This window comes from Telopea speciosissima, chromosome 3 (assembly GCF_018873765.1).
Source record: "Telopea speciosissima isolate NSW1024214 ecotype Mountain lineage chromosome 3, Tspe_v1, whole genome shotgun sequence".
In the NCBI taxonomy this organism is placed as follows: domain Eukaryota; kingdom Viridiplantae; phylum Streptophyta; class Magnoliopsida; order Proteales; family Proteaceae; genus Telopea; species Telopea speciosissima.
In genome coordinates this window covers 68,225,423-68,238,047 of record NC_057918.1, presented here as the reverse complement: position 1 = coordinate 68,238,047, position 12,625 = coordinate 68,225,423, and the positions used below count along the sequence as shown (strand labels likewise).

The 12,625-nt window shown below is 40.9% G+C and overlaps 1 protein-coding gene across 1 annotated transcript; it reads right to left on the bottom strand.

Annotated features, from left to right (window-relative positions):
* Positions 1 to 143: 143 nt before the first annotated feature.
* Positions 144 to 7,921, bottom strand: LOC122657013 (monothiol glutaredoxin-S10). The gene is made up of 5 exons (XM_043851752.1): positions 7,612 to 7,921; positions 7,416 to 7,489; positions 7,106 to 7,180; positions 1,317 to 1,343; positions 144 to 516 (listed from the first exon to the last, which is right to left on the bottom strand). The coding sequence occupies exons 1-5, from the start codon at positions 7,890 to 7,892 to the stop codon at positions 440 to 442; spliced, it is 534 nt and encodes a 177-aa protein (XP_043707687.1). The 5' UTR covers positions 7,893 to 7,921; the 3' UTR covers positions 144 to 439.
* Between the last annotated feature and the right edge of the window lie 4,704 nt (positions 7,922 to 12,625).

Sequence of the window (12,625 nt, the reverse complement as noted above, 5' to 3'; positions counted from 1 at the left end):
TAATACCAACCTAACAATCAAATCTGACCAGATCAGACCTCCATGTGGCTCAACATTGCGGATCATTAGAACCTTTATCTAGTAAGGTAATGGTCACTTTCAAGCAATAGAAAACAATTATAAATGACAAGACAAACAAGAAATACCAACTCCATCCTCATATCATCTTTCTGTTTTGAGTTCACATGTCACATTATCATCGGCAGACACTCTAATTTTCAATGTAGAAAAACTAGCAGTGAGCGTTCATTTTACAATTTAGTTCGCATACAGAGAACGGATTACATAATTTGATTGGATAAGTACATAACCAACAAGTTTGCTCCTTGAAAATAATGTCAATGAAATGAATTTTGTTTTAAAGTATCAATAACATCCATATCATATCCAAGGCTGGCAGAAGGAACCAGCATTCAGTACAACTATATACTCAAGATGGCTAGCTCTGAGTAGGTTCGGCACCAGCTTCAGACAGTAACGATGTGAGTTCTCCTTTCCGGTATAGTTTCACGGTATCTGTTCAAAGGAAGAAAACATCAAGAATCAAGGCTGAGTCTTCAACTATATGTAGGGGATTAGGGCCATCTGTTGATTTGCATTTCCTTTTAAGCTTTGGGGAAATCATATTATCCTTCTTTTACACAAGGAAACAAGTTCCAAATTCAAATCAGAGATTACTAGAGCAAGTTGGAGGCAAAGTCACTACTTTAGGAATCATCAATACTCCTGTTAAAGATACATACGTGGGTGATTGGCTAAGCTAAGTAACTTGGTGTTTAATTATTTCTCTTTCCTAGTATAGTTATGTTTCAGTTTCCTATTGTAACTAGGTTCTAGCCTTAGCTAAGTAAGAGGTATTAGAATCATATTCCCTTTGTAACTCTTATTCGGTTTTCTATATAAAGACATGGAGGTTGTACGATAGATACACTATCTATCGTCCAGCTCTCTTCCCATCTTATGTTCTCTCTCTCTTCTCAGTTCTCTTCTTCTTCCTCTTTAGATTCTGGTTTGTTTTCTCTTTGGCTTTGTCACAACTCCAATATAAGTTAAGAGAGAGGGTTTGCTACACAGACAGTGTGCAGTTTCATGCCTTGGAGGAGGGACATCATGGGAAAACATTAAAAATAAGGGGGGGTATATGAGACATTTTACAGGGGTGGTGCTACAGTAATCTGAGTCTTATGGGGAGTGCCTACATGCAATTTTGAAATTAAGCTGGCGTTGTACAAATCTTTTACCCATAAGTTAAATATCAAGTTCTAAGCACAAACCAGACCACTTTATAATAATAAGAAAGTATGTCAACCAGGTACCTGTACATCCCCCTATGTGCGTCCCACCTGAACAGAACATAAAGAAACTGATCAGGTACTTTAAACAAAATCCATGCACTATAGACAATAATTTTCATGATGAACATATGTCTACCTCTACTTCAGTATCATATGCAGTTGAAGTTTTGATCCTCTCTCTTTCAGAGTAACAAATTATTTAAAAAAGAAGGCACATAATCAATTTTTTGAGGCCGAAGAAATACCATATGTACCAGTATTGGGGTTTTAACATACGTATATGAAATTTAAATTTATATCAAGATTACCATTGTTACGGTTTGTATTGACAGCCTCTATCACTGAAGGTACAAGTTAATACAACTATGCTAGTGGAACATAGCATAGTATTAGAGAACATAGTTGTCACGGCATCTCGGCGACCCAAGGCAGTGGAGAGGGTCCAAATGTCAGGCAACACCAACTAGGCGAAAAAGGCGTCCAAGGCGCCCGCCTAGGCGACCTAGGTGCCCAAGTCGACCAAGGCGCCTAGACGCCTAGGCGTCACCTTGACAACTATGTTAGAGAAGAAAAGTGTTTCAAGTAAATATGTGGACATAGTTAAAAATATGTGTAATGGTGTTATAACTAGTGTAAGAACTGTGGGGGGACAAGGTAGTGAATTCCCAATTACAATTGATTACATCAAGGATCGGCTTTAAGCCCTTGGTGTATCATAACTAATTTAACTAGAGACATTCAAGATTAGGCACCTTGGTGTATTCTTTTTGTTGATGATGTTTTGATGGATGAGACAAAAGCAGGGATTAACGCCAAGTTGTAATTTAACCAAAGACATTCAAGATCAGGCACCTTGGTGTATTCTTTTTGTTGATGATGTTCTTTTGGTGGATTAGACAAAAGCAGGGATTAATGCCAAATTGGAATTATGGAGATCAACCGTAGAATCAAAAGGGATTAAGTTAAGCAGAATGAAAACAGAGTATATGGTGTGTAACTTTAGTTACAATAGGATGAATAATGAGATGGTGAAAATTGATGAGTGGGAGATTTCACAAAGTGATTATTTTAGTGATAAACTCAGGTTGACAGTTGACACTGAGAGGGGGTGAATCAAGGTCACTGAAACCTTTTTCGAATTCTCCCAACACTACACTTGATATCCCTATACTAATGGCAGTCCCTGACACAGTTGCTCACAATCACCAACTTTACTGCACCAAACCTGTATTGCACTGCTAACACCGATGCACTGATGAATACAACCAATCTTCACTGTCCACTTGTCACACACTGCATAAACACCAATTGGCTGGGGCACCCCAATTTTACCAGTCTACAGTTTGTGTGCACCCTCGCCTCACAACCAATAGACTGGCTAGGCCTCCAAGGTATGCACACCCACCCTGTACTCAAATGCACTTCGATACAATTGCATAATATAAACAATGCACAGAACACAGTGGTTTACGTGGTTCAGCAACTACCCCAATCTTTGTACAAGCCCCCACTTGACAGAGTTATAATAATTAATTGCAAATAACAAAACCAAATCCCCCCCCCAATACAATGGTCAATATTGGCTTACAATCAAACTAGGTTTTATTTTTCAACTAAATATGCAACCTAAAAACTCACAATGGGGATTTACAATCAAGGATTACCTCTTGCAGAGTAATCCAGCAACCAGCAGCATCTCTGGAATGATTTCAAAATGTTGCATGCTTCCCCATGAGTGCGGAAATTGAAAAAACAGCCCCTTCTTCCTCTTTCGTGCATAGCAGCTTCTCTGCAGATTTTTCTCACGTTTTTTCTTCTTTCAGACGTGTTCACCTCATTTCTATGAGCGCAAAGCACTTCGCAGTACACAAAACGGTGTCTAGATGGCCGAGATATGACCTTCCAAAGTTAGACAGTCCAGAATGGAAACTCGGGGGTAAATCTGTAATATTGAAGATATTCGTGACCATCCGTGCGTAACGAAGCTGATTCAAAAAGTCAGTTACTCTGATGACTGTGCTTAATGACATCATGATGACGTCAACACGTTTTGCAAAACCCGTTTCACTTTTGCTTGAAAGATAAGAATATTTAAAAGAATATTCTTTATGCTTTTTGATCAACTAACCTTTTTCTCTTAAGTGGAATCTCTTAAATCTTTTCAATACATGTGCATACACTGAATAACCTTCTGCTCATGCACCAAATGAGACTGCAACTTTGTGAATCGTAGCATATAGAACACGACGCACCTCACCTACTGGATAAGCTCACATTGGAATCAAGAGCGCACACTCCTCCCGCTTCACTGCACGCCATAGATTTGAATCAGACGTAATGGAGCCCAATCCGAAGGACAAAAACATTATGTAACTGAGTTTTTTAATGTATTTTTACTGTAGAAACTTTGACTTCCCGAGAGCATCTAATTTTTCGCAAAGCTCTCCCATTTTGCTCCGTTTTCGCACAATCGTACGAGAATCACAATATCTTCTCCATCTGAACTCGTAATGACGTGATTCAACTTGTGTTGCAAAGAAGACTCGACGAGATACATTTCTCAAGACGATTTCTTCACCCAGATCTGTCAGTAAACCTTTCAAAAATGGCCTTAAAGTCACTGCCATTGCATGAACCTATGAAATTCCAACTTCGACTCATGGTACCTTTACCTACTGCTCCGAACCTTTACCAAACTCTGAGAAAGGAACTAATATACTGTTAAAATGTGTTTCACATGTCCGGGTGCCTCTGTAACCCTGTCAAATGACCAAACTACCCTTGTCATTGTATAGTTGACCATTTGTCCATTCCAACTCACCACATACCACTGCCGCATCATCAATATGGCTAGAATCGTTGCCAACAATGACAACACAACTCTAGAACACTCCAATTACCCAACAATCTCCCCCTTTGGAATTGTTGGCAACCTACATCCATATAACACCAAATAGCGAAGTACTAACATACTCTGAGTTGTACACATGGATTCTTCTCCCCCATTGACAACAAATATAAAGGGTGACTCCCCTTGCATGGCATCTCCCCCTATGCCCATACACAAACTCCCCCTGCACTTGTTCCACCTTGCCCCCTTTGTTCCACCTACTGTGCCTGTGGAGTGTAAATTCCAAGTTTTTCTCGCAACCTGTCAAATGTCTCCTTCAAGAGCGGTTTGGTAAATATGTCGGCTACTTGATCCTCAGTAGGAACAAACTCAAGTCTCACCTTATTGGTGCTGACCTTCTCCTTCAAAAATGATACTTGATGTCAATGTGTTTGATCCTAGAATGTTGCACCAGGTTCTTTGAAATTTTTATGGCGCTCATGTTGTCGCACATAATAGCAACCGGTTCATCACTTTCAATGCAGAAATCAGCTATTTGCCTTTTCATCCATATAACCTGAGTGCAACTGGCTGCTGCCGCTATATATTTGGCCTTTGCTGTTGACAATGAAACAAACTCTTGTTTCTTACTATGAAAAAGGTTAGTTGATCAAAAAGCATAAATATTCTTATCTTTCAAGCAAAAGTGAAATGCGTTTTGCAGTTTTGCAAAACGCGTTGACGTTATCATGATGTCATCAAGTATAGTCGTCAAAGCAACTGATTGAATTGGAAGGTCATATCTCGACCATCTGAACTCTGATTTGTGCACCACGAAGTGTTGTACGCTCCTAGAATTTGAATCAGATGCAATTGAGCCTCATCCGATGGACAAAAACAATCTGTAACTGAGTTTTTTAATGCATTTTTACTGTAGAAACTTTGACTTCCCGAGAGCATGTAATTTTTTCACAAAGCTCTCCCATTTTGCTCCGTTTTCGCGCGATCGTACGGGAATCGCAATATCTTCTCCGTCTGAACTCGTAATGAAGTGATTCAATTTGCGTTGCAAAGAAGACTCGACGAGATACATTTCTCATGGAGATTTCTTCACCAGATCTGCCATTACACCTTCCAAAAATGGCCTTAAAGTCGCTGTCATTGCATGAACCTATGAAATTCCAACTTTTGACTCATGGTACCTTCACCTGCTGCTCCGAACCTCTACCAAACTCTGAAAAAGGAACTAATATACTGTTAAAATGTGTTCCACATGTCCAGGTGCCTCTGTAACCCTGTCAAATGAACAAACTACCCTTGTCATTGTGTAGTTGATCATTTGACCATTCTAAATCTTTCAATTGACCAAATACCACTGCCGCGTCATCAATATGGCTAGAAACGTTGCCAACAATGACAACACAACTCCAGAATGCTCCAATTTCCCAACATTTAGGTATATGGGCTCAGTCATAAATAAAGAAAGAGACATAGAGGATGATGTTACACAGAGAATTAAAATAGGATGGATGAAGTGCAAAGGTGCGTCTGGAGTGTTGTGTGCTCAATGTCTTCCTTTATAACTGGCTATGATGTATGGTGCGGAATGTTGAGTAGTTAAGAAACATTATATAGATAAACTCAATGTAGTTGAGATGACTATGGTAAAACTAGGAAGGATAAAATAAGGAATGACAAATTAGAGCTGATTTGGGAGTAGCTCCAACACATGATAAACTGTGAGACAGCTGTTTGAGGTGGCATGGCCATGTACAACGGAGGCCTTTAGATGCTCCAGTACAGAGGAGTGATTTGATTCAAATTGATGGAGTTAAAAGAGCGAGGGGTAGACCTAAAATGACTCTGGGAAAAGTGGCGAGGAAATACATGCATAGCTTAGGCCTTGTAACAAGTATGGCTTTGAATAGAGCTGATTGGAGGGTAAGGATCCATGTAGCCGACCCCATTTAGTTGGGATAAGGCTCTTTTGAGGGTCTGTGATGTAATCATCTTGGTTCCCACCTCATTTATAATCCTCCCCTCTAACATTCTAAAAAATTTTGCTATTTAACAAAATGGGGGGACAAACACAACATTTGTGCAGTTATAGCAACCTATTCAAGCCTAAAACCCACATAAAATCCAATGCAAACCACCAGCTAAGCCATAACTGACTATGCCTTAGCCACTCAGATAGAAGTCATCTTCAAACATCTGAATTGGCACACAGGCTCAAAGCCATAATAAAGAAAACTGACGGGAGCAAGCAATACCATCCACTATCATCCACTCAAAGTACAGGATATTCCCCAACATATATCAAAGACCTGAAAACCTTGTTCCGCTAAATCATAAGATTAAGAGATGACAGACTTGAGCACCCATTTAATATGAAGTCAGATTGGCTAAAATACCAGACATATAACTTCATACAATTTCTTCATCAATAATCACCGTACAGGTAATATAACAACATAGTAGCAACCACCATTGTTGCAAAAAGCATGCTAAACCATCAAATCAGAACTAACACTTCCACTAATAGTAACAGGCACAGATATCATAAAAAACATAATTGAAGGGGGTAGGTCCGGCCTGCAAGGCCACCACACCTTCCAGACAGCGCCAGATGACCAAAGAGGTAACTACTTGAACCCGAGATTCATGTACAAGGGGCATACCAACAAAAGAAAGTACCGAGCTGTATCAGAAACAACTGGTTTTAGTAAGGTACAGCTCATGATGTTCCATTTCATTAGAAACATCAACAGAAGCTGTAAATGGACTTCACTAGTTCATCCCAGATCTACTAGTCCACCTTTTCTTTTTCCCCCCTTTTCATGGTGGATGGGCAGTTCACCATGTTGGTTTGGCAAAGAATTCAAAGCCAATGCAGTATAACCTTGCTATCTAACAGTAACATAATATTTCATAACCTGTCAAGGTAAATAATTAATAAGCATTCCAGAAGTCTAATTACCAATAAAAACATTAGGGACAGTGTGTTGGCCGGTGAGCCTTTCCAACACCTTTTGCAGCTGTGGCCCTTGAGGACCTGAAAGAGAACAGACGTACTTTATCATATAATTCAGTTATGGTAAACCCACGATTTCAAATTACTCACGAATGAAGGAATGCCATCAATTCAATTATGCCGTAAACTTTAGTAAAAAGAGGATAAATTGAAACAGGAAAGGGAAAATAGAACAGACACATGGAGGATCAATGATAGCAATGACAATGAATTGATCTGAAATAGAATTCTCCGTGCAGAAGAGGAAAACACCTACCCATTTCGTCCAATTCGATAACATGTGGTTCTACACCAAGTCGCTTGAACAATGACTTCACTTCCGAAGAATACCTTCCCAAAACAAACAACCCATCTCGTAATTCACCGTATTCATACAAACAAAAGAACTCCAAAAACCAAGGATAGAAGAACAAAATAGTAACAGGGAAAGGACAGCTTTGATTCGAACTCACGAGCACCAAGTCTTGGAATAGACAACAACAGGATTTTCGGCCACGGTCTTCTTGACACTGTCCTCCAATCGAGACCCAAATGAAGCTGTCATGGATCGAACCACGGCGGCCCCGCCAATCCTTCCGCCATATATGTTGAGGCATCTGCTTCTGCTACTGAAACGGTTAAAACGAAGAGAAGAAAGAGAAGAGTTGTTGATAAGACCAAGAGGGGATTTGTGATTGTGAGCAGAGCTAAATGCACAAGCTCTGACTACCGTGAGATGAGTAGTCTCCGCCATGGAAATGGAGGTTGAGGCCTCTCTCTCTCTCTCTGGCCTTTTCTTCACAAATCTACGGTTCATCTCGTAGCTTATAATTCTCAAAAAAAAAACAAAAACAAAAAAGAAATTAATTTCTCTGTGTTGAGATTTGGGAAATCGGGTTGGGATCCACAAATGTTGCGAATTTGCAGCTTTAGTACGGCAAAGAGAACTCGACACGTCATTGGATGAGATTATCATGTGAATCGGCAGTGTAGGGATTTCTAATGCAGGGACAGCTGGAGGGCCGTAAGTAAATGGTGCATGGGCAATCAGGCAAGGTGTGCTCCTTGGCCAGGAGGAGGTGGGGTATACACTCTGCATCAGATTATTAAAAAGGACTGCAAGTTTGGCCCGAACCCGCCCTGGCCTAGTCCGATCCAACTCTTTTTTAAGTTATACTATAAAATATATATTGATATAATATAAAATTTAAATGTCACCCATATTTTGTTATATAATATATTATATATGAAGATAATAAGTAATATTTCTATCAAAAAAAAAAAAAAAGATAATAAGTAATATAATACATTTTATTATAGTGTTATTTCATGTAAAATTGATAATTTTCTCCCTGGCCCATTCTAGGCCACGCATTTCCTTCCCGCTCCCCATGATCAAGGTCAATCAGGGTCATCCCGGTCCGATCGTGTAGGCGGGTCAGGGTTGGATTTTTCAGGTCCTGAGTCAAGGTTGGGTCAGGCCTAGGCCCAGCTAAAGGTACTCAGGGTTGGGCTAGGGTTCTATAAAGCCCAACCCAACCCGACCCTGTTGCAGCCCTAATCATATATGATTATCTAACGTCTCTAGAGTCTGGACCCTTCTTAGGATTAAGTTATTTTTTTTAATTATTTAAATCAATGAGATATTAAAAAAAAATTAAGGGAGAAAGAACGCTACCTGGTTAAGTGTACCGAGTCAAGTCAAAATTTTGGAAAACTTGGTTAAGAATCGTGTCGACTCGGCCAGGGTAAAAAACTGATGAGACTCAGTATTTTTACTTGAGTCATGACAAATCATAGCAAGTTTAGTCATTTTTTTTTTAAACTATAAAGCTTATTCACTTAGAAACTGAGTTGATTAAGTAAATTTGCATTCTAAAATAGTAAGAAACCCTCAATTCGCTTCTATTATTCAATGGTATAAACTCAAAATGCATTGATATGTGATTCCTTGATATTTTTTTCTAGTCTTCCCATATTTTCTGTATATTTCAGACTTTTTATTAATTTATACATATTTATTGTATTAAAAAATAAGAAGAAAAAAAAATGACTCACCTTAATCGGGTTTGACATGGCTGAGTCACCAGGTTTTTCTAAAAGACGAGTTTGAGTCAGAAAACCTGGTTTTCCAACTATGCATATAACATATAGGATGATCTCTCCTTGAGTTCTCTGATGGCCCTCTTACAAAACAACAGTTGCAGCAATTCGTCGGAATAGTCAATTATATGACAGAATTCCTCCCCAAGCAGATTCAATTTACCAGCCATCTTCATCGTCTTCTCAAGAAGGACCCTCCTCCATGGTCTCCGGTCCATGCCCAAGCTATCCAGGCCCTCAAGAAGCTTGCACAAGAACTTCCTACTTTGCAGATTCCATCTTCTGGTCTTCGTATCCTCCAGTCTGATGTCAGTGATACACAATGGGGTGCAGTTCTTTTAGAAGAAACCCCAGATAAGACTAGCCAAATCTGTGGATACCGCAGCAGTGAATTCAAGCAGTCAGAACAGCATTATCACTCCACCTTCAAAGAAATTTTAGCAGTAAGACGTGGCATTGAAAAGTTCCAATTCTTCCTTATAGGTCATACCTTCCAGGTTGAAATGGACATGGCTTCCTTCCCCAAGATGCTTCACTTCAAGCAGAAGATTTTCCCCGAATCTCAACTCTTACGGTGGGCACAATGGTTCTCTCAGTGATCGTTCAAAGTCAAACACATAAAAGGAAAAGACAATTCTTTGGCTGATTTCCTATCAAGAAACAAACCCCCTGTTTCATCTTCCATCCTTGTCTTATGCATGCCCTTATACCCAGCCTCCTCCTCTGGTGCATCCTCCTCTACACCACCACCCGTCGACCCACTAATCTCTCTACTCCCTGCTCTTCCACCACCCATATTATGTGAAATTTCCCTCCGAACCCTTCAAGCCAATAGTATTAAAACTTTTCAATCTACCCTTGCAACCATTATCCACAAAAATGGCCTCCAATTTGGTTGGGTTGTCTGTCACCCCGACTATCCTTTCCTTATCCCCTTCACTATTCGTGTCCCAACCATGTTTGACAAAGACTGTGTGGTTTTCTTCTGGCATCTATTAGCAGTCCACCACATTGCTATCACCTTTTATAAGCCTAGCCTTATTCATTACTTACGCACAGTCTCTGCTGTCTTTGCCAATCCCACTCATACCTACTTCTTCCGTCTCTAGCGTCCCCAATACCTGGCCCATTTCCTCCGCCTCTTCGCTCCAGTCCCACGGTGGATCAACATGCTCCAAGATCTCCCTAATGATGATCTCCACGTCACATACATATTCCACCGTCCTCCAGATTTCATCCATCATGACTTAGTTTCTCCACCTATCCTTGATCACCACATGGTTGCCTACGACCCCATCTATGTTCTGCATGGAACCAGCCAAGAAGATATTTTTACTCACCGTGATGACACTGAGACCACCAAAGAAGAATGGATCACCTTCATGCATCCCATGTGCAGCCACAATGATATGGACCCCAGCACTCTACCAGCCTATCTCATTCAGACCACCAGCACCGCATGGGAAGTCAATCATCAGCTTCAGCATCCTGTCATCCACTACTTAATGCAGCATCACGTGGAATTTGAGATAGACCATGCTTTGGATGATTTTATCCCTTACTCCAGTGATAGTGGACCCGACACCGACTAAGAAGTCGCAAAGTAATCGTAGTTTGTTTACTTTTGTTTTTCGGTTTGTATTTTAGTCCAAAAGTACCTAGAGTTTGTCTACCTAAAGTAACTACGGTTTGATTGTAATAATTGTAATCATGGTTTGGTAGCTCTGGTTTGTGTGTAACCATAGTTTGTAAGCCTATAAATATGGCTCGTCCCCTTTGTATTGAATCGAACAAGTTTGAATCTAAATCTGGTATCAGAGCCATGTGTGGCTAAAACCTTTTCTTGTATCTTATCCCCCGGAGCTCTTCTCCTTGCATCTATCTTTATATGGCGTGAACTGCTTATTCTCCTGGCCAGAGTATGCTCTGTAGTTGCCGCCCCCGGCGGATCCTCTACATCAGAAACTGGCCTGTCAGGAAACAGTTTTCGGTGTTTCTCAGGACTCAGGTTGATAAAAGTTCCTTGAGCAAAGTGTGGGTTGCAGGCAGTGACCGCTATAAATCCCGGTACGCTCGGATTACCTTCAGCCTGAACTCTGGGTTGCACTGTTTACCTGTTTAGTTATTTTTCTGGCAGCTATCCCATCTTTCGATCTATGCAACGAGTACCTCTTAAGGATAAGATACACTTCTCAACAATGAGTCTTCAACCTCCTTCTTCTTTCGGTGTTTCTCTCACAACTTCTCATGCAGCAAAGGTAAATTACCTGTATGAACTCAGCTATACTCCAGCTAAGCAACAGATACATCCAACCAATTTCCCCATCATCAACCCCTACGATGTCTTCCCTAAGGCATCCACCTCTGTAACTAAGAAGTTCAGGACTATCCTTTCTCCTAAAAAGACCCCTGGTCTAAAGGAATACGTCCAAGCACCCCCTTTCTCACAGAATTAGATTACTGCCAGTGGCAAAAAACAGTATTTTTCGGTGGAGATCAGCTCAGATCTCATCTGCTAGTGGATCGCCCTTGGATATACTCACCTCCATCTTGGAATTGTGAAGATTACTGCTACTTTTCATGGTCGAAAAGGACTTCCGGTGGCTATGCGCCTCAACCTACTTGATACGAGGTTCTACAACTTCCCTCATGCCACTATTACTGATGTCCAGACCACAGTGAATGATGGCATGGTCTTCTACACAGTATACCCAAATTACAATGTCTCTCTGCAAGATCCCAACCTCCCGGATGCCTGGTAGTTCCTTGTCCAACTCACAGGTGCTCCTTAGAAAGAATCAGCAATTGCAGCAACTCTTCACTACCAGATCTGTTATCGACTTCAGAATCATGCCATGAATCTTAATACTGGCTTTTCCAGTAATGATTCGACATTATTTATTCAGATCGGTGAAGATCGGATCCCTACGATCACCCATGTTCCCCGATAAATCAGTCGTGCCGAGCTGATCAAGCTGATCCCTAAATCCTGGATCACAGCTTATGAGTCCACTCATAACACACCAGCTACCACTCCTCCTATTACTGCAACGAATCCCATCTACCAGCCTCTTGATGACGGCAGGACCATGGTAACCTACCCCAGGCCAGCTGATTTTTGCACAGCTGTCCCGATCTATCCCAAAGACCTCCTAGAAAGGCTACCCCATGTTCCCATCGAGGCGTTTGACAGTGACGGTGCCCCGATCTACCAGTTCTCTAGACCAACTGGTCATACATGGTTCGATATCTGTGACTGCCCTGATTGCGATCATATGGATGACGAACCTGCACCTCCTCCAAAGCCTAAGAAAAAGAAGAAAGGCCCTGATCCTCTTTGGCTCAGATATCAGGCAAGTTACCCTAACGTTGGCCCCCTTGGCG

What these genes read in the sequence shown, in the direction of transcription:
- LOC122657013 (XM_043851752.1), bottom strand. Translation starts at nt 7,892, where the DNA reads ATGGCGGAGACTACTCATCTCACGGTAGTCAGAGCTTGTGCATTTAGC. An exon ending in TGTCCCTAATGTTTTTATTG is followed by an intron (nt 1,344 to 7,105) that starts GTAATTAGACTT and finishes TGTTCTGTTCAG; the next exon opens with GTGGGACGCACATAGGGGGA. An exon ending in GCACATAGGGGGATGTACAG is followed by an intron (nt 517 to 1,316) that starts GTACCTGGTTGA and finishes TCCTTTGAACAG; the next exon opens with ATACCGTGAAACTATACCGG.